This window comes from Malaya genurostris, chromosome 3, assembly GCF_030247185.1.
Source record: "Malaya genurostris strain Urasoe2022 chromosome 3, Malgen_1.1, whole genome shotgun sequence".
Taxonomy (NCBI): domain Eukaryota; kingdom Metazoa; phylum Arthropoda; class Insecta; order Diptera; family Culicidae; genus Malaya; species Malaya genurostris.
The window spans coordinates 176,021,313-176,048,082 of record NC_080572.1 but is presented as its reverse complement, the minus strand read 5'-3'; the positions used below and the strand labels follow the sequence as shown (position 1 = coordinate 176,048,082).

General features: G+C 36.1%; 2 protein-coding genes across 5 annotated transcripts; one reads left to right on the top strand and one right to left on the bottom strand.

Annotated features, from left to right (window-relative positions):
- Nucleotides 1-86: 86 nt before the first annotated feature.
- Nucleotides 87-7,801, bottom strand: LOC131439666 (ubiquitin-conjugating enzyme E2-22 kDa). Of its 2 annotated transcripts, XM_058610963.1 has the most exons (4): nt 7,339-7,801; nt 7,173-7,266; nt 858-1,010; nt 87-781 (listed from the first exon to the last, which is right to left on the bottom strand). In XM_058610963.1, exons 2-4 carry the CDS (start codon nt 7,233-7,235, stop codon nt 398-400), a joined length of 600 nt encoding a protein of 199 aa, XP_058466946.1. In that variant the 5' UTR covers nt 7,236-7,266; nt 7,339-7,801; the 3' UTR covers nt 87-397. The 2 variants fall into 2 exon arrangements, with proteins under 2 accessions (XP_058466946.1, XP_058466947.1); XM_058610964.1 differs by having other exon boundaries at nt 7,173-7,801.
- On the top strand, nt 6,750-26,537 carry LOC131439664 (ribose-phosphate pyrophosphokinase 1). Of its 3 annotated transcripts, none has more exons than XM_058610961.1 (7): nt 6,750-6,861; nt 11,440-11,674; nt 15,849-16,032; nt 24,486-24,509; nt 25,069-25,167; nt 25,252-25,710; nt 25,779-26,537. In XM_058610961.1, the coding sequence occupies exons 1-7, from the start codon at nt 6,810-6,812 to the stop codon at nt 25,869-25,871; spliced, it is 1,146 nt and encodes a 381-aa protein (XP_058466944.1). In that variant the 5' UTR covers nt 6,750-6,809; the 3' UTR covers nt 25,872-26,537. The 3 variants fall into 3 exon arrangements, with proteins under 3 accessions (XP_058466944.1, XP_058466942.1, XP_058466945.1); XM_058610959.1 differs by lacking the exon at nt 24,486-24,509 and adding an exon at nt 16,790-16,843; XM_058610962.1 differs by lacking the exon at nt 24,486-24,509 and having other exon boundaries at nt 6,759-6,861.
- Nucleotides 26,538-26,770: the final 233 nt, after the last annotated feature.

The window sequence follows — 26,770 nt, the reverse complement described above, 5'->3', positions numbered from 1 at the left end:
TAAATTAATATGCTGATGATTGTGAGAAATCGAAACAAAACGAGAATTCAGTGGAAGTTCGTGTTCCACTAAATAGACACTAGAAATGGGTGGCAAACAGTTGGTTTATTTGTTTCTTTATAATAACACGATATCACGATTCTCCTGCAATAGCTCAAGTTTTCTAGTGACTACTAACGCTTGTCTTTTTTTTTATAAAAGTGTTAAGATTTTTCAAACGCTTCGTGCTTCTTTCTCATCGATGTTAATAATTGCGAGTTTTTTTTTTAAATAATGGATTAATCCAAAAGCTGATTCTCGAGTATTTGATCATGGTTCAATATGGACAATTTCAACGACAAAATAAAAAGTAACATCGTTAGGGACAAAAGTTTATAGCATACTGAAATTAATTAAACTAACTAAATAATTGCTCGGACGCGCGTTCGAGGTGCCAGTTGTGTCGCGACAGAGCGGCACGCGCTTCGTAGTCCGCTACACCCATGTCTCGCAATCGTTGCACTTTCTGGTCGAAATCAGCATTCCGACAGGGACCCCCAGCATAAACGTTGGTCCAGTGCTTGGCGGTGAGGATGAACATCTCATGGTTGTCTTTGTACTGCGTAGCCACAACCGCATCCTGTGGATCATCCGGTTCGGCGGCAGCCAACAGTGCCTGCAGTGATAGCAGTACCGTTCGTAGAGTCATTGCGGCGGCCCAGTTATCCTTAAGAATGTCCAAACAGATCGCTCCGGTCACGGATGAAATGTTTGGATGCCAAATCTTTGTGATGAATTTAACCTGTCGAATGGAGAAAGGAAACGGGTAGAATTCAACTAATGTCTCGATTGTGTCAGCTAAGGGATGCATATTTTACCTTCGGTGGATTGAAAGGATATGTTTCGGGTACTTTGATTTCGAGTAGAAACATGCCTCCTTCGTAAGGCGTATCTGGTGGTCCAGCTATTTCTCCGCGTAGTTCGGTGAAGTTATCGTTGACTATATCCAATTTGATTGAACACTGAACGATCTGCAATGCAAAATAAGCTTTAAGGCATGTATTCAATTATATGTATATTTTTAACAATAGGATATAAATAGTATAATTAAAAGCGAATTAAAATTCATATAATTGGAAATCCAAGTATGGTCAATATTTATTGTTTTCAAGAGATAGCTCTGGCTGTTATAAATATTGAACAGTAACAGTTGATGTCGATAGTACCAAGAGATTAGACATCTATCATTAATATTCAGTTCATATTACATGGAGTTTTTTTTAACCCTGTTCTTCACGGTTGTTGTCGTTTATTAGCAGCTTTAACCACGTTTGGGTCGTTCACCGCACTGTTCTTCACGGTGTTATTTGCGTGAAGTTTTAGTTTTCTTTTTCAATTGGAAGAAATATGGCGCAGAAGCGCATCAAATGCTTGTGGATGTTTATGGTGACAATGATCCCAATGATATATCATGTAGGGAATGGTTTCGACGTTTCAAGAATGGAGATTTTAGCATTGAAGACAGGCCTGGCTCTGGACAACTAAAGAAAAAATCGAAGACAAACAGTTGGAGACATTACTCGATGAAGATTCGAGTCAGACGCAAGAGGAGCTTGCGGAATCAATTTTGGGAATGCCCAAAAGCAGGCCAGTTGGGTGGCTTATAAACTGAAACCGAGAGACATTGAAAAGCAATTTTTCACTTGCGAGCAGTTGATTCAATGGCAACAAAGAATGTTTTTTTACATCAAATTGTTACTGGGGATGAAAAATGGATATTAAAATGATAACCTCAAGAAGAAAAAATACTTCGTTATTGTTACGATATTTGTTACAATACTGTTTATTAGAACGAATTAAAAGCTTATGTGCTAATTATACATTATAAAATATAGAGCACTGGAGGTGCACGAGTATGTACATCATCTCTCTGACTATCAAGAAGAACTGAACTAGTCTGATCTCATGTCCGGTCACCAATACTAAAGTCTGCATCTGTCATACTGACGCCTGTCAGTTGACGAGCAAAGATGGTGAAGTCGATAATGTGGAGTCCTGCCAACAGTTATATCCGGTCAATTGTTACCATCGACCTCAACATCAATATCAAATCCGAATATTCATGATTCTGAGATCATGTTGTGCATCTGTTGGGACCAAAAGACTGTTGTGTACTATGAGCTGGTACAACCAGGCGATAATATAACGGGCGATCGGTATAGGCTACAATTGATGCGTTTGAGCTGTGCATTACGAGAAGAACGGCCGGAAGACAAGCAAAGACATGATAAAGTTATTCTCCTGTATGACAACGCTCGGCCTCATGTCGCAAAAGTTGTGAAAAAATATTTGGAAACGGCTCAAGTGGGACAGGCGGTTACGGTGGGCCGAGCAACAACCCGTTTAAAATGATCCTCGATAATGATCCGATGGGTGGTAAATCGAATACTTATTTCAATTTCCAGGTTTGTGAGATAAAAATTCTCGGTTTCTAAAATTTGCCCAAACGTCTCTGTTTAGTTTGTTTCAGATATTTCTTATTTTCATGCATTAAACAGATATCCCAATTAAAAAAAGAACACTATACTAGCACCACTAGTTGAGAATCAATCGGGTATCTCAATATATAAATAAGAAAACAGTACATAAGGAACAAGCCTTCTTCCGTAAAACCGATTGCAGCTAACAACTTATACGATTCTTTCAGAATTGAATTTTAGCAACACAGGCAGGAGAAAATTACTAAAATTAAACTTTGTCGCTCGCTGAAAAACCAACATCAATCTATACCTACAATTTCAAAGCATTTCAAACTGAGCTTTTTCATTCCTTCCGAAATTGAAGGTCAAAATTTCAGTTCGATGAGAAAATTATAGAAGGCATGATGTCACTGCAAACCTAAAGAAATACCGTCACTGTCAGGGCTTCAGCCATCAAATTATAATTCGCAACTGTCGTTGTAGAAAACCTGCATCTACTGGGCTTCGAATATAATAGTAGATCTTAACGTCATCGGCAAACGATAGATGAGGGCCCTCTAGAGTAAAGTTGACGTCGTTGAAGTACAGTAAAAAATTCAAAGGCCCGAGATGGCTACCCTGCGGAATTGCGGACGAAGCGATAAACTCGTTGGAAATGTGATCGCCGATTGTCACTGCTAAACGACGATCCATAAGATATGATTTCAACCATCGAAGGATGTTAGAGCCGAATCCAAGTCAAGTGTTATATTGTGGTTTATTATATCGAAGGCAGAAGAGAGATCGTTGTAAATAGCGTCTGTTTGTAAACCTTTTGACATACCATCTACGTGACATGAATGACAATAGGTTGGTGGTTGTGGAGCGCTTAAGCATAGAGGCATGTTGAGTATCGACAATATATTGCTTCCAGTGGTTGAAAATCGGTGTCAGAATAACCTTTTTAAACAGTTTAGGATCTGCATTAAGCGATGTGATGCCACGGTAATTGTTCACGTCTTTTTTGTCACCTTTCTTATACACTGGGAACATAAAAGAAGATTTCCATAAGTTGGGAAAAACTTCTTTAGAGGGTGACACCCGAAATAGTCGACAAAGGGGAGCAATTACACCAGTCGAGCAATTTTTCAATATAACTGCCGGTAAGCCGTCAGGGCCAGAAGAGGTAGAAGACTTCATGCAAGCGATTGCCGTCCGAATAGATTCCTCGTCAATATGAATGAAATTTAATAAATTGTTACTCTGGAACGTTAAGTGCAGCGAGTGTAATTTGTTGCGGACTTAAGGTTTCGTTTGTAAAGGCACGAGAAAATTTTTCCTAGAAAAGCAGACAGATTTCCCGCTTACACAAACCAATAAAGTCTCCAAACTTCAGGATAGAAGGAAACTCAGACTCCTTCCTTTGCTCGTTCACGTGTTTCCAAAAAGCCTTCGGATTGGATTACAATTTCCGTTGTACATTTTTCAACATGTCAACGCTTGAGTTTTCCTGTATAATTGATTGATCTGCACGTAGTGATTACGCAGGGCGTATCCTCCATGTTTTGAATATCGTTTTAGGGCGGTCTTTTAGTCGTTTTCAGTTGACTCACTACGGTGGCTTGCCATGGTGGATGCAGGGACAGCCGTTTGGATCGTTTTGGTACAAAAAAGTCAATCACGTAACTCATGATGTTAGAGAACGTTCGTAAAGCAGCGTTGACATCATCATTGTCGGAGAATTTTCTCTCAGTCAATATGCATTAGAAAGTCGGTCATTTTAGTGTAGTCAATTTAATTAAAATTATAGCTGATGATGTTGTCCATCAGGTGGAAGATTAGAGTTGAGCACAATATGAAGTGGGGAGTGATGTCGAACAGATTTGACCAAAGAGAACGGTGAGGCACTAATTATAGGTGCAACATTTGCTCTGCTCGAGAAGCATAGATCCAGCATGCGGTCGTTTTCGTTTGCAACAGTATTCGATTGGCGAAGTAAGTTGATACTATAACCGTCGAGCAAGGTCGTAATGCCATCATGGAATGTTAAAAGCGTCGGATAAGCGAAAAAGAATCCACCGGAAGTTCTTTCCAATTCAATTCCGTGAAAATTGAAGTCTCCAACGATTAAAATTTCGTAGATAGGACGCGCATAAGTTGCAAAAATTTCATGTAGTGACTGTAAGTGAGCATTGACTAGAGCAAGATCACGACATCGATCAGGTGGAAGATATACTACGCAGAGGAAGAGTGTGAAATCGGCGAGCTTGACACTGATTAACTGCGCTTCGAAACGTCTGTGTACCGCAACGAGCACTCCGCCTTCGATAGATTTGGGACTGTTAAGAGGACTGCGATCGGTTCGAAAAACTTCGTAACTTGCATCGAACTCCTGGGCGAACACCGTGTTTTCACGGAGCCAAGTTTCGGTAAGAGCGATGATGTCAAAACAATCGTCTGAACTTGCTAACAAATACTCATACCACCGACGTTTTGGTAGTAATTCTGCAGATCGGAGTTACTTGATCGGACTTACGATCGAAGACAGGAAACGGGGATTGGATCAGTGCTAGAACCGTTCAATACAGAGAAGTACTTGCCATTTGTGGTGATTTGGAAGTATTTTTCGGGCTCTCGATGTATAGATAGGAAATATTCATTATTACTAGTGCTTATAAGAAAACCAAAAACACTTTCCTAGTCATCTAGGGTTATTAGTTACACGTAACCAGTTTCTTCTAAGTGCAGATGACTATTTTTATTATTTTTTGCTTGCCACTCTGGAAAACTAACAACATTCTATGCCTTAAATTTCAAAGCATTACGTAATGAGCTTTCTTCGTTCCTTCCGGAAATGGTAGTAGAAAACTCAGTTCGACGGGAAAATTATGAACGGCATGATGGCACAGCGAACCGTACACAATATCTAGCAGCATGTTTACAATTTCAATGCGTTGCAAATTCTAATACGATTTTGAATGCTAAGCATCTCTCGTGGAGTGATCAGAAAAATAATTAGAAAGTTCTAATATGGGATTGATGTTTTGAGAAGGTTAGTCTTTCATAATCCTCTTATTTCTGGTAGTTTGAATGAGGATTATGCGGTTCGGCTCTAGTGTAGCAGGTAATCGACTGATCAGTTGCAAAATTGATGACGAGTCCTTGGAATTGGTTTCAGATAAATTATCGTTTTCAAAAAGTGACGATTCATGTCGTAAGAAAATTACTTAGTGTGTTAGGCACCTAAAAGAATTCAGCATTCCAGCATTCATAATGCACAACATCTAATTATTCCATCGAGAGTGCGAAATGCTTTGTTAGCTGTTCTTTCCAGCTTAGAATCCATTTTCAATTTCAACAAATCGGGTAATGTAATATACAGTTTTTTCAAAGCTACAAGCTTTGCTAGGTGTAATACGAAGCAATGAACGATGACGCGATTAGTGAACCATTAGCTCCCCAAGTATCTCACTGAAAAAAAGAATATCGGGCACTAAGCAGATACGAATATGGCAGTGGTTTCATTTACATATAAAATTTTTAAGAAAAATTTTTGTTTCTATCATTAATGTACATGGCGATTGCATGATTAGTGCAACGATTTTACCGGCACTAATGATACTTCCAGAATTGGGCTCAAACATACAATTGGCTTGATCCAGAGGCTTATAGTCTGAACTACGACCCAATGTTGAATAGCAATGATTTTTCTTTTCTTTCTTATCACCATGGAAACAGTGGTTTCCACAACAAAAATATCGTCGCCTCCTTCATTTCAGTTTTTTTTATGACCGGTTGTCACAAGATATATACAATGAATAAATTTACAATAACTGTCGGAATTTATGCAACTGTTCGAAACTTTTACGATTAAATTATCAACCAAACCTCATTCTTGACGATCACCTATTGTACACGTGACAAATGCGTTTGTTCAAACATATTATCAATAGTGGAATGATTGTTTCAAAATGATCACTAAAATAGTGTATAAAATACATATTGCTTCAACTATTGATCTAAATCTAGAATATGCGCAAAAAAAACTACTGTGCATCACATTTCATTAGATTTCAATGTTTAGTAAAAGTGTTACACTTTCGTAAACAAACGGTTGATAACCCACGTTGAAAGTTATTTCATCACAAACTGATACTGCATATTAAATGTGATAAGTATTTACGCTTCTAACATTGAGCAGGACATCGATCGAGTCAAGATTATCAAGAATGCATCTGTATGTCAGTTTGTAAAGAAATATAAATTTTTGTAGTGTTGCTCTCGTTTTGTCTTAGATGTCAATTGAGTGCAGTGAATTCTAGTGATCTTCATCAGTAACTTGCAATTATTACTTTGATTTAAAGTTGAAAAATGAGCAGATGTGTTGAGAAATCAAGTGATTCGGATACCGAATTCGAAAAAGGTATATGAGTTAGAGTGCACGACTACAAGGGCCAAGCTTTGTGTAATCGATATTACAGACATGATTTATAGAAAACATTCTATCTATTCAACACTGGGGTTCAGCTATAAAAAATTTCGCAGATTGTTTATCTGATAGAGATATCTCTGTAAAGAAATCTTACTCGTATTTTCACACTATTTCTGTATCTTGCGACCAAAAATAGATAAGGTTCACGTATGTCATTGTTTGCGTAGTAAACCAAAAATGAGATTTGATAGGTTATGCAATTTTAGGTGTAAATCAAAATAATGCGAAACTGTGTATCTTACCTCTTCACTTTTGAGCACTTCCTTGAATTCTCTCTTGATGCGGGATACTGCCATATTCGCCATTTTACCTTCGTGCCCTGCCAAATGTTTTTGCCTGCTCGCGAAAAAATACAGAACAGATTTGTTGCCTTACGGTTTCCTTGTTAAGAATAGCCGCAAATTTCACCTTTCTAAGTATCGAATCACACAATTCCTTCTAACGAGCAGATGATCTGGCAGAGCAGAATTGCAAGTAACTTTTCCTTTGCTCAAAACAAGAAGCACCCTTGTTTATGATTTTTGTTGCTTTCTTTACTTTAGTTCTGAAGGCTTGTTCTTTGTGGGTACTCCGTTGCACGCACGAATATCGCACACATACGTACTCAATGTGAGGTTTTATACTACGCTACGGATTCGGTGTAGAGGTTGCAATTCACAATATATTTACCAACTGCTTGAGTACGAGATAAACGCTTCGCATAGATTTTGTATAAGCAGCAAATAATCAAATTTATTTTACTAATCTATGTCGAACAGCACGATTAAATGTTCAGACACTAACGAAAAAATATGTGAACAATTTTGTTATGCAAATGGGATTAACATGAAAATTCCACCTTGTTCTGTGTAGAGAAGCGTTGCTTTGTTAAAACAATTTTGACAGCAATGAAAAAGGATGATCCATATCACGGTCGAACGAAGTTACACCGTTTGATACACTCAAAAATATTCACAATATTTGCTACGAGCAAAAATTTTATTTTTTAAGTAGCATAAATAGGGCAGAATGAACGAAGTAAACGTAACCTTATGAAATCTGTATGTATGTTGAGTTTTATTTTGAAAATAGGGAAGACCGGGGCTAGCCCGTATACGGGGTTAAACCGAGTAGCCAAAATATTTTATAAACCAGCACTTATATCGATCCAATGATGGACTTTGTAAACGCGTTTCCATGTGACAGGCTGGTGTCATTTAGCTGAATTGCGCTAAGCCAGTTTAGTTTGGCGCCATTCGTGTTTGTTTCAATACGTGTATGTTTTTAAAATTTAGTGCTTTCGATTACGTGAAAAATTAAATTATTATTGCGTCTCGAAAATAAATTGTCAGTAGAGGGCTAAACCGTAAAAACAATGTGGGGCTCAACCAAAAACTTAATTTTCGACTTGAAATTCTTCACGGATTCTTGAAACATACATAAATATTGATATCTATATTTCCGTTCTACTTTTTACACTTATTAAAACTAAATTTACTACAAATTTAAGAAAAAACTACAAGGATCAGCCCCATGGGGTTGTTCGAGCCATTGATGCAGAACAAGGCAAAACAAGTTTCTAATGATCGACATTTTCGATTAATTTCAATGGAATTTCATCCGATCTTGCATGACACAAGATCTGAGCGTACCAATTAAAGCTTCAACTCGTTTTATGGCACTTTTTGTCTTACTGTCCAGCAACAACCTACCTCTAGCATGCTACGCGTAGGACTAAAACGTTAGCTATAATTTTGCTTATATTTATAGCTTCGCGTGCTTCCAACAGTTTCGCTTTTGCATCGATATTCGCAATATCCTTTGATATATCGCTTACTCCTTCAAAACCGTCGACTACGGCAGGGAAATCCGGTATGCCGGAAATTTTTGCAGACAAAATGGGACATTGCTAGCTATTAATCAACATTTCAATGATAACCCTCATCACAGTCAGCACAAACGATCGCAATCAGATAACTTGAAGAGGAATTAGTTGCGAAACATTGCTGATATGGGACTTTACAGCTATGTGTAAAGACTTACTTCATGCAAGAGCTTTAGTCCTGGAATCTCGATTTATATTACTTGCAGTAGAGATGATGTTCAATATGATACAGTTTCACTAATACGAAACGAATATCAATTTATCTTCGAGTAGTTGTGTTTGTGAACCATTTTATTTTTCATCAAACTGTAACTATCCACATTTCTTAATCCTACTCAAAAATCTCAAACAGAGTCCCACGATCATGTTCCTAGTTCTTAAACCAAATTATCAAATTCATGAAACTTTAATTAAATAATGCACCACTTTAGTTAGATAATGCACCACTTAACGAAATTTTTTATCCAGCACTTCATTTGCGTTATGTTGACAACTCATTAAATGTCATGAAAATATAATACAAATTTAGAAGATTAGTAAATTTTTTCATACTTCCAGCAAGCAGGATTATGTATCACGCAAGGTTGAAACCACCAGACAAACTATTCGAACACAGCGGCCTATTGTGTTCGTTCTTCATTTTTGTGTGAAACTTTATAGTCCGGTTTAGCCCCGCCTCGTTCCTAAATATTGGATTATGGGTTGGTCACTCCATCGTTTCAATGTCCATTTCATTCAGTAGCCTGTCTAGGTTAAATTTATTGGCTTTCGAGTTATTTTATACATACATAAGAAAATCTTTCGAAAACCACTAAAGGGTCCGATTTTTTTTATAGGAGTTATCTGGTTTCAATTGTGTGAACTTCTGTTCAAAACTAATCCGCAATGACACACATTACCGAAACCTATAGTCATACTTAGCTAATGTGGTCTACATCAACACATTTCCCTATGGAAAACTTGTCTGCGTCTCTGGTTATCAGAAATTGCTATATTATTCGCAGTGTAAACAAATATCTACATAAATATACTCTACACCACAAAATGGAGCACCCAAACGTTCGGCTGTTAAAATTTCAGCAAAATATTGCCTAGCTTTGTAATGTATTTCAAGTGTGATGTTTTACTATTCTTATGTAAATTAAAGACGAATATTAGAAAAGGTCCGAAATGCAAATGTTTCTCTTTGTTCACTTTTGCATTCGATTATTTCGGTTCAATCAGTAAGCCTTACATCTAACACTTGACATAGGATAACAGTAAAACCCATAAACTTCCGATATGCACTGTAGAATTTATTGGAAATAACTGACAAACAAAGACAAACTGTCATTTGCACTTGGAATCTTTTCTAATGTTCATCGAGAATTGAAACGATTCTCATGTAAATTGGAATGGTTGGGTAAAATCACAGAGAATAGACTTCCAATTAGAGATGTCAATGTATGTAAAAAAATTTAACGGTTGTTTTAAAAAGCAATCACCAAGTCGCATTTCTCCTGTAGAGGCGCTTCGAGTAGCCCAGCAGTCGCTTATAGGCTCTTGCGTTCGAGCTTCCATACAATGATAATAAATGCGTGCAAACTCCTGCGCAACGGTGATTTCCAACGGATTTTCACTTGTATGCTTTACACAGCTTTTTTGAAAAAGTTTGTACTAGCTTGGATGTCTGTTCTCTGTGGTAAAATTTATGTAACTTTTCACGTAGAATAAAAGTGTTTCTTAGCGTATGCAAAAAAATAGACCGGGTCGTATTTCCAACAAAGCATGATCTCGTTCAGCTTCAGATGTTGGAAAGATTCCTGACTCAGGTTTTGACTTACATGTACGTAGGAATTTGGTTCGATTCCAAAGGTGGACACATTGTAATGAATTTTGTTTTTACATATTTACACTGAAAAGCTCATTAGTATATTTTTGAGCAGGAAATTTAAATTGAATATGACAATAATGGTTCTGTCGTTCAACTATATAAAACTAATGCGTAAATATTTACAAAAGAAATTGCTGTTTAAAACATTTGGATGCATACACAAATAAGGATTGTTTCTGTGAAATACACAATGCACTCAAATCCATTTGCTGCAATCTTTAAAAAATATGTAGAATCAAAACAAAACTAATTATTTGACGTCACCGAGTTGTACGTTTGTTGCTATTTTCATGTTGTCCCTAAAATGATTTCTTTTAAATCCTGCGCAAGATTTTTGTACCAATAGACAAATAAAACTCGTTTGGCCAATGTTTGCGCAAGGTTCGTTTTGTTTTCAATTGGGTTGAAATAAATCACAGTGAATCGCTAACAATTTCGAATAACAGGGAAATATTTTAAAACGGTATAGGTGAAATCGGTGTAGAGAAGTTTCCGTCTAGCATAAACGTCATTGTAACACGAGTAATAAAAACATCATCTCATCCACATGGTTTAGTACCAGCAGCTGTCATCGCATTCGCCAATAAACCATAATTCGGAAGTGTATTCTCCATCATTGCACGACCACCAGTTTATGTGGGATTCCGTTTTGTTCTAAGCTTGTGTGCCAGCCTGCTACACTCTCATCCACAGCCAGCCATCAATACCTAAACAGCCAACCTTACTGATCGACCGATGGCGAGCTCTGCTCTTATTTAATTTGATACCGTAGATTGTGTGATGCCAGTCAGATCGTCAAACCCTATTCGCGCCAGAAGTCTAATTCGCAACAACTTGGAGAAGTCGAGCAACAACAGCCAGCAGCAGCAGCTACTGCAATCTAGAATGCCTAATATCAAGGTCTTCTCCGGTTCATCACATCCGGATCTGGCATCGCGTATTGTAGACCGTCTAGGAATCGACCTTGGAAAGGTGGTTACGAAAAAGTTCAGTAATTTGGAAACATGGTGAGTAATTTTTTACATTTCTATTCATTCTGTTGTGTATCGGTAAGGTTAACAATATCGATTAAACAAATCACCGAATTGGATCGCTCGAAGAAGGTTTGGTAATCATTTCTGTGTTTTTGGAGCATTGAGATAAACTAAAATGGCAGTGGCTTAAAAATAAAATTTCCTTAACCTTGAAGTGTAATCTTTTTCCTAACCGCAATATAAAGTACTTCTATGCCTTATTTTCTGGGAAGCAAGAAATGCGAACAGTGCCTGAATAGGAAAACTATCGAGAAAGACAAACCTAGAGATTTGCACCTTCATTTATTTTTTACTGCGTGGAAAATTTTCTGTTCAACCTGCACGCTCGTAAGTTTTTCGAAGTCTGTCAGGTCGATTAAAACAGTTTGCATAGTATTTTGGTAAACACAGCGAATTTTGTCAAACTACCTTCCATAAAACAATCGGGTTGCTGAATTTGGGGTTCTTAAACTTATACAGTTTTTCGAACAAAAGGTGTATGATTGAGTACTATAGAAATGATACATTGATTTATTATTCTATATCGAGTGCATTCGATGAATATGCACGTGCGTCTAACATGAGCGATTGATGCTCGAGTACAGTATAGCGACTGGAAGTTACACAGTGCAAGTGATGTGATCCAATTGAAAGAAAATTTCTATCTCCATCAGAAGATTGTATTGTAGCTTTGTAGTGGCTTTTTTATACATTCTTGAATATTTTCATGCCTTCTGAATTCGCATGATAGGTTCTGTCTACGTGATTGATTGCGTTAAATAGATGTGAGCTTTTCAGTTACTTCAAATCAAATGATTGGAATGTGTTACAACTGGTTTCAACCATTCATCATTATCTACAAAAAAAGAACGAGTTTGCACCTTTACATATTTATAACTACGTGCTGTCCGTATTTCGACGGGATTGTTTTCATTGATCAAATTGTTGTTTCGGTTGTGGAGGTGAGACAACAAAATCACATGTGAAAGAAGCTTGATTGACGCCGACCAACAAGAGCTCAAGAAGTACTGATCGTGGATAAGATTGCTGTTTATGCTGCGCGTCGTTTGCCGGGTGGATGGTTGAGGCACGTGTTTGTGCGTTCATTGAGCCGAATTCGAGCTAACATTATCAATATCACTGTATTCGTGTGCAAGCGTAAAGGAAGACCTGATTTGACCGGTTCGCGAAAAGATGCCGAATTACGAAATTGGTCAATGAATGAAACGAACATTGTATATGTAGGTAATCAGTTTTACTCCGCTCGGCGTTAATAAAACGAAAATCACAAAGCAGGAAAATATTCTAAACATACCTTTATGGAATGGAAAGGTCAAATTTTCGTTTTTGATTGTCGGAAGTATTCATCTAGAAAACCAAAACGTTGGAGGCGAAGTAGGTCTGGCGAGTCTTACGAAATAATATCCGATTTATTTTCTTGAAAATCACTCATCTCTTCTATGGCATAGAAATTTGAAAAAAATGGCAAGTTTTCATATTTTTATCTCAAACGAGATTGTTATGCAACTGAGTTGGGTCAAAATCTTTTTAATTGTTTATTTTTGTTTTCATATGTTTTATTTTTGTTCATGAAAAATTTATGTATAGCAAATTGCACAAAAAATATCCATTTTACGAGGAATGACAACATAATCTTTACCGCGCCATCTCGTGGTGAACAAGTGTGATAAATCACCGGCAAAAATGTTTAAAAAAAACTGCTGAATCCAGTCAATTCCTCCGCGATTACCGCGCTGTCCAAGTGGTGCGCTTGAATTGAGCAATGTAGATAATCATCAGATTTAGCATGAAGATTCGAAAAAATAATCTCGTAAATCGAATAATACTATCTAAAGTCATATACAAATTGGGTGAAAAACTCAATCATGAACAGTGCGGTAAAATTTCATTTTCAATCGAATAATAAAGGGTGATTTTTTAAGAGCTTGAGAACTTTTTTAAACAATAAAACGCATAAAATTTGCAAAATCTCATCGGTTCTTTATTTTAAACGTTAGATTGGTACATGACATTTACTTTTTGAAGATAATTTCATTTAAATGTTGACCGCGGCTGCGTCTTAGGTGGTCCATTCGGAAAGTCCAATTTTGGGCAACTTTTTCGAGCATTTCGGCCGGAATAGCCCGAATTTCTTCGGAAATGTTGTCTTCCAAAGCTGGAATAGTTACTGGCTTATTTCTGTAGACTTTAGACTTGACGTAGCCCCACAAAAAATAGTCTAAAGGCGTCAAATCGCATGATCTTGGTGGCCAACTTACCGGTCCATTTCTTGAGATGAATTGTTCTCCGAAGTTTTCCCTCAAAATGGCCATAGAATCGCGAGCTGTGTGGCATGTAGCGCCATCTTGTTGAAACCACATGTCAACCAAGTTCAGTTCTTCCATTTTTGGCAACAAAAAGTTTGTTAGCATCGAACGATAGCGATCGCCATTCACTGTAACGTTGCGTCCAACAGCATCTTTGAAAAAATACGGTCCAATGATTCCACCAGCGTACAAACCACACCAAACAGTGCATTTTTCGGGATGCATGGGCAGTTCTTGAACGGCTTCTGGTTGCTCTTCACTCCAAATGCGGCAATTTTGCTTATTTACGTAGCCATTCAACCAGAAATGAGCCTCATCGCTGAACAAAATTTGTCGATAAAAAAGCGGATTTTCCGAATGGACCACCTAAGACGCAGCCGCGGTCAACATTTAAATGAAATTATCTTCAAAAAGTAAATGTCATGTACCAATCTAACGTTTAAAATAAAGAACCGATGAGATTTTGCAAATTTTATGCGTTTTATTGTTTAAAAAAGTTCTCAAGCTCTTAAAAAATCACCCTTTATAAGATGAAAACGAAATTTATGGCCGCTGACCGTCAGCATATCCCTACTAATTCATTTGACTTTTGCTGCCATTTTCAAGTGAAGCTCCCGGAATTCATCGTCAGTTGAATAATCGTATTTAGTCATTTGAAGTTTTGCTTGCTCAGTTTCGAGTGCTAAGTAGTCTACCTGCTTCAATGCCTTCGCTCTTGGTAGTAAGCAAATTCGAACGAATAGAATTATAAATGGAGTAAAGTATTAAAAATGAAAACTGAAGGAGGAAACAATTAATTTATGTGTATTCTGTGATTGATATTTCAGCAATCTGGTTTGTCTTTCATCTATTATCTTGAACCAATTGGAATGTTTACATGAACCTCATTTGAAGGCCGCTCTCACACTATTGAAAGAGATATTTTGTTACTTCAAGAGATCAACTGACGGTGGTTAAACTGAGCCTCGATTGAAGAGAAACGATTGATGACTGAATGCTGCCCGTTCGGGCCGTCAGCAAACATTGTGTGTGTCAGAGAGTTAAGTTCACTGTATTCGCGAGATCGTCAATGTGTTCCACATTCAGTTTCAATTGAATTGAATGAAGTTTTACAGCACTGATCATGAATTTTTCAATGATTTACCGCTGGTAAAAATACAAGGGATATGCCAAAAGCGTCCCCGTGGTAAACATGTTGATTGGAGAATCTAGCCAACTTTTCTGCAATCGCTGCGCTACTCAAGTGGCAAGTTTTGAACTAAGCAATAGTGACAATTTTCAGATTTTCTTTGAAGATTTGAAAAAAGTCTGGTTTGATTAAAAAAACTTGATCAATTAAGTAAATTTTCGTGGTATCTTTGTTTGATATTTATAGAGAAATCGTAAGTTGAAATAATAGGTTCGAAGAAGTAAGATTGGTTTTTAGGGTTGGATTTAGAAATTAATTGAAAAATTTCGATTTAAATTTGTTTTATTCTTCCAAATTTTATCACCTAAATAAAATTGGTATGCGAACTAATAATTTCAAATTTTACCCGTGTTTTTCATGTCTATAGGACAATTTTAAACCATACGTTTGAGGACAACACGTAAATAATCGCTGATTGGAGTCTTCAATGTTGTTAAAATTATTTCTCATTGTTTTCTTGATTATTTTGACGGAAATTTAGAAAGAATTGAGAGCAAAATTTCAATTTAGCAGATCTCACGTTGAATTAAGGTTCTAAAGTAATTCGATAAATCAACCAGTCGAATGAATTTGAAAAGTATTACTCTTGATATTTAGATTATATTTTTTTCTTAGATATATAACTGACTAAATCTTTTCCATCCTTTTCCAGTGTTGAAATCGGTGAATCCGTACGAGGTGAAGATGTTTATATTGTGCAGTCCGGGTCCGGCGAGATCAACGACAACCTAATGGAACTATTGATCATGATTAATGCGTGTAAGATTGCATCCGCATCGCGCGTGACCGCCGTTATACCGTGTTTCCCGTATGCTCGGCAGGACAAAAAGGATAAGGTAGGCTAGCCGTCTGATGTTGAGTTAAGAGTTCCACGATTTGTTAGATTTAGTAGCTTTGTTAAATTCGGAATCTTTCGATTTGGTTTTTGCCGATCAACGCCGAATGGCACACACGAATGTGGAACAGTTTTGATTTTGGTTTTCACTGTTATTTTCGTGACGATGGAAATCCATTTGCAATTGCAACTATTCGATTTTTAGTAAACAAGGAGTTTTGTTCAATATGCTAGTTGTAAACAGGCCACTATCGGGAGAGGTCAGATCGAGAGGTTATCGTCGTTACAGAGTGTTGGAATGATACTTCATCAGTTATATACATCGCCGACAAGCATTTGTTTCGTCAGAAAATGTGTTATGTACGTCGATTGATTCGCATTTTACATTGAAAACCTCTTTTTATAACAATCACCAATGACGTCTGCGGTAGAGGACGAATGAATACTGCACAGTTAGAGTCAGAGTGAGCAAAACACGAATGTTTCTCCCGTCATTCTCAATACAGGCAAGCCTCCCTTGTTGTTATGTTTTTCATTTCAATGCCAATCGAACCGAGGAACCGTATAAAAGCAAAACAGATTGTTGATCGGGTATTACACTGTTTGCTCAATTTCAGATTGTAGTTTATTTTTTCAGTTCATTTCTCACTATGTAGCCTATATTTTAATCTTGTTTATTTGCGTGGACTGAAGCTAATAAGAGAGTAAAACCTAATAATCTATAATAATATCAATTTGATCTCCTACCGCCCCTTCAGACAGGCGATGATAAGCTGGCCATGTTGATGAAGACCAATGAATGGAAGTTTCGGGTATTGATCGTTCCAGTTAATATTTTTTCCTATTTTCATTGTTTATCGTCATCGATTCGTTTGTTTCAGTTCGTCTATTCATCATGAGTCGTTTGTTTAGTTTCGTATAGTACAGACCAATTCGCCCATGGGATCAATATCATATCATCAGACTCTCATTATCCTATTTGTTACCCCGGTCAAAGTAAATGTGGTTCACTTGTTTGTAGAAGCAACATTATCAACGACATCATACTTTTATAATTCAATTAGTTTATGTATTAGATCTAAAATAGGGGTGAAGTGTTCTTTACTTTAGGGTCAATCATTGTGAAACTGTATATTCAGTCACTGTACAAAGTTCGGATTGTGAAATTTTGGAGAACTGGGTGTCACAATTTCTTTCTTTATTTGTGTTACATTTTTTTTTTATCGAAAACAGCATTCATTCAAGTGTTTCCACAGTTTTCAACTATATATTTCAAGCCCATACTTGCATAACACTCCTACATTGATTTTCATCAGTTTCAAGTTAGCTTAATTGCACTTTCAGAACTTGGGATTGACACTGTGAGTTTTTCTGTAAAATGTGAAATAGATAAAAACTCATGCAAATACTCAGTCCCGTGGAGTGCAAAAATACAAAAAACTAGATCGAAGTGCCTAAATGTATGCGATTTTAATACTGTTATTGCTTTTGCCATTTTTCACTAACGGACATCGAATTTGATGTTTAAGGTTCAAACGATTAGAATTTCCAAGAATAAATCATTTCAATAATCACAAACGAGTAACGCAAAAAAAACGAATATTGGTTATAGTTAATGATATTGTTAATCGGAACAGAATTTTTATTACCTATAACCGATGATGCTGATGCTTTTTACATATCCCATGTACTTAGATAAATTTTGCAGAAAAATTCTAATAATTTGAAATTATTTATAGAAATACAAATATGATACCAATTATGATCATAAATTATGTGTAAACGGTTGAATTAAATCAATTACGATCATAATATATTAATAGATCTCTAAGTTCAGCAATCACTTATTTATATTTGATATTTCGTTTTACGATTATTTCATAAATACTAATCCAACATACCGCGAAAAGCAACTGAAATATTATTGATCAAGTTTTTTACCTAATGTTTACACGTTTTTGTATGATAGTTTTCGATTGACGAGAAGAAAATATGAAAAACTAGCAAAATTTTCAAATCTAAGCAAAATGTGAAAATCAGCATTGCTTAGTTCTAAGCTCGCCACTTGGGCAGCGCAGCAATCGCAGAAGAGTGAGGTTGGGTACTGTTTTCATATCTGGGAAATTCTTTGTTTTTATGGTTGGATTTTGAGATTAATTGATAAATTATGATCAAAAGTTGTATTACTAGTCTATATACTCATGTATCATCATCTAAATCAAATCTGTATGTGATCTGAAAATTTCAAATTTCATCCGAGATTTTCATGTGTATAGGACAATTTTAAATCTTATTTTTGATGGCAACACGTGAATAATATTTTTTTTACCCATAAGGTGCCATGCTAAGAATTTTCGTGTTTCTACAATAAATTAACGCCTGATTTTGATTATTGATACGTTTATGAAGTACTTTCAGGAGTACCCTCTATAGCCCAAAAAAAAAAAACATTATTGATAAACAAAACAATACGGTAATCTATACATGTAATTTTTGGATGCTTGTTGAGCAGCTCAATATTTTCAGTGCGGGGCATAAGTTCCCTCTATGGGGTAGAACCGCCACACTAACAATAATTACATTTTCTCCGTAATTTAATTAGATTTCCTCTACTGTACTGCTTTCCTTAATACAATCAATAATATTAACGTTTATTTTCGATATTACATGTACTAAAAAATCATCATCATTTACTTCTCTAAAGTTTTCCGCGGAATGTCGAATTCTTCAGCCGCCTTTCGAATTGTTTGTGTTTGACAACTTTTTACGTGAAAAAACCTTCTTGTATGTCCGTAGCATCGTTCACAATCTGCTTTTATTGAATGTTTCAACACTGATCGACTTTTTGTTCATCATCTGTTATGGCACACCTGCCCCTTAGCAATATGGCGAACTTGCCCCGTTATGAATAGATTGCAAAATCATGGTACGAGATAGCGTTATGGTGATTTTTTTTGACATATCCCATGTATTTAAAATTTTTTAAAGAATTTTTCAATTTACTTGAGTTTGAAAGAATGCAGATAGCAAAACCTTACAAATATGGGTAAGAAAAACGATTATTCACGTGTTGTCATCAAACATATGATTTCAAATTGTCCTATACTCTTGACAATCTCGGATGAAATTTGAAATTTTCAGTTCACATACAGATTTGATTTAGATGATAAAACATGAGTAAATATACTAGTCACAAAACTTTTGATTATAATTTATCAATTAATCTCAAAATCCAACCCAAAAAACAAAGAATATCCCAGATATGAAAACAGTACCCAACCTCACTTCTTCGAATTTGGTATTTCATGTTACGATTCTTCCGTAAATATCAGTCAAACATACCATGGAAAGTTACTGAATCATTATTGATCGATTTTTTAACCTAATTTTCACACGTTTTTGTATGTTGGTATTCGATTCATAAGAAAAAAAAAATAAAAACCCTGCATTTTGTTCGAATCTTCAAGCAAAATCTTAAAATTATCACCATCGCTTAGTTCAAAGCTCGCCACTCGGGCAGCGCAGCGATCGCAATAGAGTTGGTTGGATTCTTCAATCGCTTCGCTTTCCGTGCTCACTCTGACAGCACCCTTACACTCTCATTGAACATAACTCTAAATTGAGTGACACATCACTCAAATTCATAAAAAGTGCAAGTACTGTAAACTTGAGTTACCACTTATCTACTCATTTTTGCGTTAAGGGGCGAAATTGTCAAAACTTGAGTAATTTTTACTCAAAATAAGAAAAAAAATATTTTGTTCAAAATTTGAGTAAGTTCAACTCAAAATTTGAGTTCCTTGCTCTCATTATGAAGAAATTTTTCTTCGTTAATTTTCATATACAAACCGTTTCCTTTTAAACTTTTTGGACTAAAAATTGAATTGTTTTGATATCTTTATGTTGCGCTTTTCACTAAGCATATTTGAAACCAAAAAACATCTATGATTGACGTTGATTCATGTTTTTAAAACCGGATCTAGAAACGGCAATGGAAAACGACGTATTCTTGTATTCCTTATTTCGATAAGAATATTCAGAGAATGAAAACGCACTGAACTGCAAGAAGTATTTTTTTACTAAAATGTTTAAAAACTCAACTCTTACTCTAATATATGAATAAATTCGAGAGAACTCATGACAACGAGTTTATTTTACTCAAATCCTTACTCAAATTTTGACATATTGTTCCAGTTTATGAATTTGAGTAATCGCAACTCATACGATGCGTTATGTTCAAAGAGCGTGTAGATATCGAATGAACTAATTGAAGAATCCAGTCAACTCTTCTGCGATCGCGGCGCTGCTAAGGCGGCGAGCTTTGAACTAAGCAATGGTGATAATTTTCAGATTTTGCTTGAAGATTCGAAAAAAATGACGGGTTTTTTTTCTTATGAATCAAATACTAACATACAAAAAGGTGTGAAAATTTGGTAAAAAAAATCGATCATTAATTTCTCAGTAACTATCCGCGGAATGTTTGATTGATATTTAAAAATAAATCGTAAGATGAAATATCAAATTCGAAGAAGTGAGGTTTGGTACTATTTTCATATCTGGGATATTCTTTGGTTTTATGGTTGGATTTAGAGATTATTTTATAATTACGATCAAAAGTTGTTTTATTCGTCCATTTTCTCATGTTTTATCATCTAAATCAAATCTGTATGTGAACTGAAAATTTCAAATTTCATCCGAGATTTTCAAGTGTATAGGACAATTTTAAATCATATGTTTGATGACTACACATGAATAATCGTTTTTCTTACCCATATTTGTAAGGTTTTGCCATCTGCATTCGTTCAAACTCAAGAAAACGGAAAATACATGGGATATGTCAAAACAATCACCATAACGCTATCTCGTGGTGACCACGCTGATTGGATTGTTCAATAGTGATTCCCGAAAATTCAATGAAACTCAACGATCGATAGATCATCTTTCTAGAACATAGTTTCGGATAGAGCGGATTAGATTAGACTGGGAAATGCGACCAATGCGACGCAATGGATCTCAATCAGTACACTGATAAAAATTTGCACGATCGATTCATATGTAAACACCACTTCAATTTAATATGCTTTTTCATATCAATACATTACCAAAGCGATTTGTTTCAAGATTTCATGTGCAAATTCACTAAGATGCGAGATTAGATTATTTTTCACTTAGCTTTGATGGGTTCTACCTTTGGATGTGATGTGTTTTGATATTGAATCGGTCAACTCTGTTTCAATTGAAATCTATGTGGAAAACTATTTGACATTCACATGAAATGCATATAGAATCCAGAGGTAACGATATATCTGATCGTTTTTAAGTGCATTTCATATAAACGTAGCATGATTTCCACTAAATATCAACAGTTTTGACACTCATTTTATGAGTTAAGTGTTTATTTTCATAAATTTCATGTGTTCTACAAGCAGTGATAGATCGAATGCTTTGCACATGATGCTAGCGTACAAATTATTTTCAATGTAGAATAACTGATACAGTGATGCCAGGTAAATATTTCAAATATCTTCGGACAGGGTTGCAAAAGTCTGTATATCCGAACAAAAGTTTGCACTTATGTTATTGAGTTATTTGCAGTATGTCTTCATTTCTCTCTAAAGTATGATACACTAAACTGACTTGGCGAGCAAAAAAAAGTCGCGGCAATTTCAAAAGTCTGTAAATTTTGACGAAAGTCCGCGAAAAACTAGATTTTCAAAAATCTGCACAAGTCTGCACAACGAAAACAGTCTGCAGCACTATGTACGAAATCTGCAGATTTCAGAGACTAATCTGCAGATCTGGCATCTCTGAGCTGGTATGACATCCGATACATTCATGGCGTTAGATGGATTGAAAAAGGGCCATGCATCCTTATATTTAAGCTTTTTTCAAAGAACACGAACGAGTTTAACATTGACAGAAAAAAGGTGAAAAACAACGTTCAATGTTTTCAATTCCTATTTAGAAATTATCGTATATTCTCAGATCATTTTTTGATAAATCGATGAACTGTTGAGTTGGTTTGGCATAAAAAAAACAAAAAGGAAATTTTATTACATTCGGCAAAAGAATATTTTTTTGGATTTCGGAAATCTCAAAACTTTTATAAGCTCTATTTATTTGATATTTTAGATCGCTTCGAAAATCTTAAAATTTTTTTAAATTCTTGAATCGAGCTTTTTTTCTAAGAAATTAATTTTGAAATTGTAGATATCGAGTTAGGATTTTTTTTTAATTTTTGCTCCCGAAGTTTTAAATTCTAAGACATTTGGCATGAAAAAAGTTCGTTTCAGAAATCTCAAAAAATCCAGAGTCGATTTGATTTTTTTATGTTACACTCGTATGATTTCATGACAGTTATAATCAATTCCTCTTTGTACATGATAATATTCGCAGTGTCAGTAGGATCGTAGCACCAGCCATGCAATGATTCTGTACACTCTGAATCGGCTGCGAAGTCTGTTGAAACAGAAGGTCAAATTCCACTACAGGAATGTAATACCAAGGCTTTGCTACATGACAATATGATAGTTTTTATGCCGTTTTTGAAGCTTTCAAGAAATCTTTTGCGTGCTCTAACTACTTAGGAAGAACAAATGCTTTGGCGACTATTTCTGAGTTTGTCTCGGGCGCCAGAAATGCTAACTACGACTCTGTTTTCAACTCGTGTTTTTTTTTGCAAAGTCAATTATTATCCGGACAAATACGCAACCATTCCGTTTACAAGGAAAATGTGTCTTAAAATTTGAATACTTGAATGAGTGATGATTTGCAGTTCGACATGTGCCAAACTTGATGAACGTTCCACATTCAAACAAAACATAAAATAGCGCATCAGTGCTTGAGATTCTACTGTGGAATTATTTTTAGTATTTCGGAGTCCTCTATATTTCAATGGATTTCGTAGAATCGAGTCAATACAACGTAAATTTCTTCATCAATTACCTTGGAATAACCCTTATCATCTACGGCGCTATAAAAGATTGCTAATTGATTTTGACACTAAGACACTAAGTGTCCGACTGGAGTTGTCGCGTGCTTTAACGATAGCTGATGTTTTAAACGATAGGATTGACTGTCTCGCTTTACTATATATTATTGATATTAGAGTTCGACCTCGGAGTCGTTATCGGCAAGATCATTCTATCGAGTTTTATCTGGTTCAAAATTAAAAAATATTTCACGAAGCCCAACATAAGGCAACTTTTGCACTTAGTATTAAAAATTATCATGAGAACAACAATGAGCCTGTTGATTTCACAAAAAATAAATTAATAAAAGGAACTCTTAGTTGTCATGTACAGTAATGATGCATAGTCGTAGATTTTTTTGAGTACTCGCGGTCAATTCTATGGTAAAGTGGACAACGAAGAATGAGACAGGTACAACATTAACGAAATAGGGATCTCATTGGTGGAGTCGCGATGTTATTTTGTGGATTACTTAACTTTCAATCAACAAATTGTGATAAATTCATGTTGTTTTCATTTCACCCTTTGAGTTTCTGAATCGAACAGAGACAGTAGATCTCACTCTAACTTATGGTTTGAGTTTATTAGATGACTACTGGAGCTGAGATGAATAGGGGTACCGTCACTCCATATAAGGTTTAAATACATGCTTGTAAAACACTGGCTGGACATGCAGTAAGAATGTCTCTGTGACGTAGAGCTTAGAACAGGCTTTACAAGCTAGCAGTGTGCAATAGTGGAGGATGCGCGTGCAGCGATAGTACAGAGGAACTGAAAACCAAGATCGAGTGCCCTGCAATCTACATTGCATTGTTATTCGGAGTCGGTTAAATACAGTAATCGAACTTGTAATTCTTCTCCGATCCACGAAATAGCTAAATTAGAAAGCCATTCTGAAGATGGGGTGAAACCACCTATCACCTATCGCTGAGCCGTGCATTTACACTATGCATGGTTGGTGAAGTTTTATTTTAATCTTCTATGAAGTATGATCGCATATTACAAGCTGCATCCACAGCATATTACAAGCTGAAATGTGCAATGAAAACAATTTACCATCTCTAAGTACGTAGAAATTTGAAGCACGTTTTTTTTGTGCCACCCTGATCTCAGTTGCTACATTATACCTAATCTTTTTAGACGAAACCTATTGTCTGTATTCAACGCATTTGTATAAATTATAGATTAATATCAATTCTTTCAACATAAGCACTCTACGTTTTCATGCATTTTTTATGATCGTCTCGTAGAAAACAGGCAAAATTTTAGGTTTTGGATCATCAATCGTTAATCAATCCAATTGTTCAATTCACTGCCTACCGAAGTCTAGTTGTTTTGTTTCCGAAAATAAAGTAGTTGCTGTTGTTTGGTGCCTGTCTGAAAAAAAAAACAATTTTGGTTTTTGCTTTGCACTGCTCAATTCTTCAGTATTCACATTCTAATGATAATTCTTTCTGTAAAACAACATCATTTTATCCTCTAGGACCATGTTCCAGACCTTTACACTGTGAGTAAAACGCCTACACATAAGTGGCCACGCACTTATAGACAGGCAGTGTGAACTATGACAGTGTGCTGCTATAAAATTTTTGATATTCCAAACTAAAAGTGCACCTATCACTTGCAAAACGTTCCGCTCCACATTTTCCTTTCAGTTGCAGTAAACAAATGTAGATAGTTTTCGACTTTTCGAGTGATTTCAACTCAACATACGTATTAAACAACCGGACTGCTTCTAATATATGAATCGAAACGGCAAAACTCGTTCCGATCAAAAGTGTTTCATTCAGTAGTTTGATATCGCCATCAGCTACGGACACCGGTAAATACCAGGTCATGAAGTCACACGTGTCTATTGTGTTAGATCATCCATTCGGCACTCATCTTAAACGCATGTGGGAGAATTCATCCGTTGGGTGTATTGAACTTGGGTGGTCTAATCAGTTCAATTTTATGCGAAACTAACAGGAATGACATTTTAATTTGTTTTAATTTGGTCCGAAATTGTTTGCTTAATCTTATCAGTAAAACAAATTCAAATTTGTGTTCTTGAATTTACTTTTCAGAGTCGTGCTCCGATATCTGCGAAACTGGTAGCCAACATGCTATCGGTAGCGGGTGCAGATCATATCATTACTATGGATCTCCATGCGTCACAGATTCAGGTTCGTTACAGATAGAAAATAATAATAATTTTATCTTAACCTAACCTTGGAATTTGTTATCCAACATTTAACTCTATTTCGCAGGGATTTTTCGACATCCCAGTTGATAATCTGTATGCCGAGCCGGCGGTACTGAAGTGGATTCGGGAGAACATTGCGGAGTGGAGAAACTCGATTATCGTCTCTCCGGATGCCGGTGGTGCTAAGCGAGTTACGTCAATCGCCGATCGGTTGAACGTGGAATTTGCGCTGATCCACAAGGAAAGAAAGAAGGCAAACGAGGTCGCTTCGATGGTTCTAGTCGGAGATGTGAAAGACCGGGTGGCAATCCTGGTGGACGACATGGCCGATACATGTGGAACCATTTGCCATGCCGCTGATAAACTGGTGGAAGCCGGTGCGACCAAGGTCTATGCCATTCTGACCCACGGTATATTCAGTGGGCCAGCGATCTCGCGAATAAATAATGCTTGTTTCGAGGCTGTTGTTGTTACAAATACCATACCTCAGGACGGACACATGAAAGATTGCCCCAAGATTCAGGTAATGAAGCCATGTTTTTTAGTTGATCGATTGAACTGTTCGTAATGTTTTCTTCAACATGTTTGTAGTGTATTGACGTGTCTATGATGTTTGCCGAGGCCGTTCGTCGAACCCACAACGGAGAAAGTGTATCTTATCTGTTTTCGAATGTTCCTTACTAGAAGAGTCTACAATGCTGAACGAACAAAGGGTGGACAAAGGCAAGCAGCCAGTACTACGGAGAAGTTTTTTTGTATTTTTTGCCATATTTCTTTATTTTGGAATCACATATGTTTGTATAAAATGCAATTTTTATTCTAAAAAAGACTTCAAGCATCTCAGCATTCTACTCAAATTTAGCTCACAATAACGAAAATTTTATTTCGACAGAATATCATATGTTTGCAAATTTATTGAAATTAGTTGTGAAACGAATTCTACGCAAAAGGTATATATCGAATGGTGTAATCAAAACACATGCAATTCCCTCATGTATCATTTCCTTCCTAAAAGGTAGGCAACTAAAATATTTAGTTTCAATGCTAGAAATTAGTTTACACGTATTCTGGGTGTTTTGATAGATCCACAAATTACACCTACTCCACAAATTTAAAATAAATAAATATATACCCGATCCTCAACAAACCAGAGTTGAATTAGAGCCAGACTTTTAGCAGTAACGTTTAGTTTTAGTTGATTGTTTCAAGTGTTTGTAAGACAGACCATACGCACCCACGCATAAAATTATAAATTCAAATGAAATTATTCGTAAGGTACCACAAAATATATTTTTACGCTATTTGATATGAAGTTGAAAAGATATAGAAAATATAGTATTACACTAGTAACATGTTTTTATTTATTTTCATTCATTCCTGACTTGGTAGTAACCTGCTAAGTTGATTCGGTCGTCTAAAAACTATTTGTTCTAAAAGCAATTACGATGCGAATCGATTGATTATATTACTTACTCTTAATCTTTCAGTCGTAGACCACGCGGGTCTTTGCTGTATACAGGAGGCGTCTCCATTTAACTCGATTCATGGCTGTTCGGTTTCTTGGCCGTTTGGACGAGGGTTGG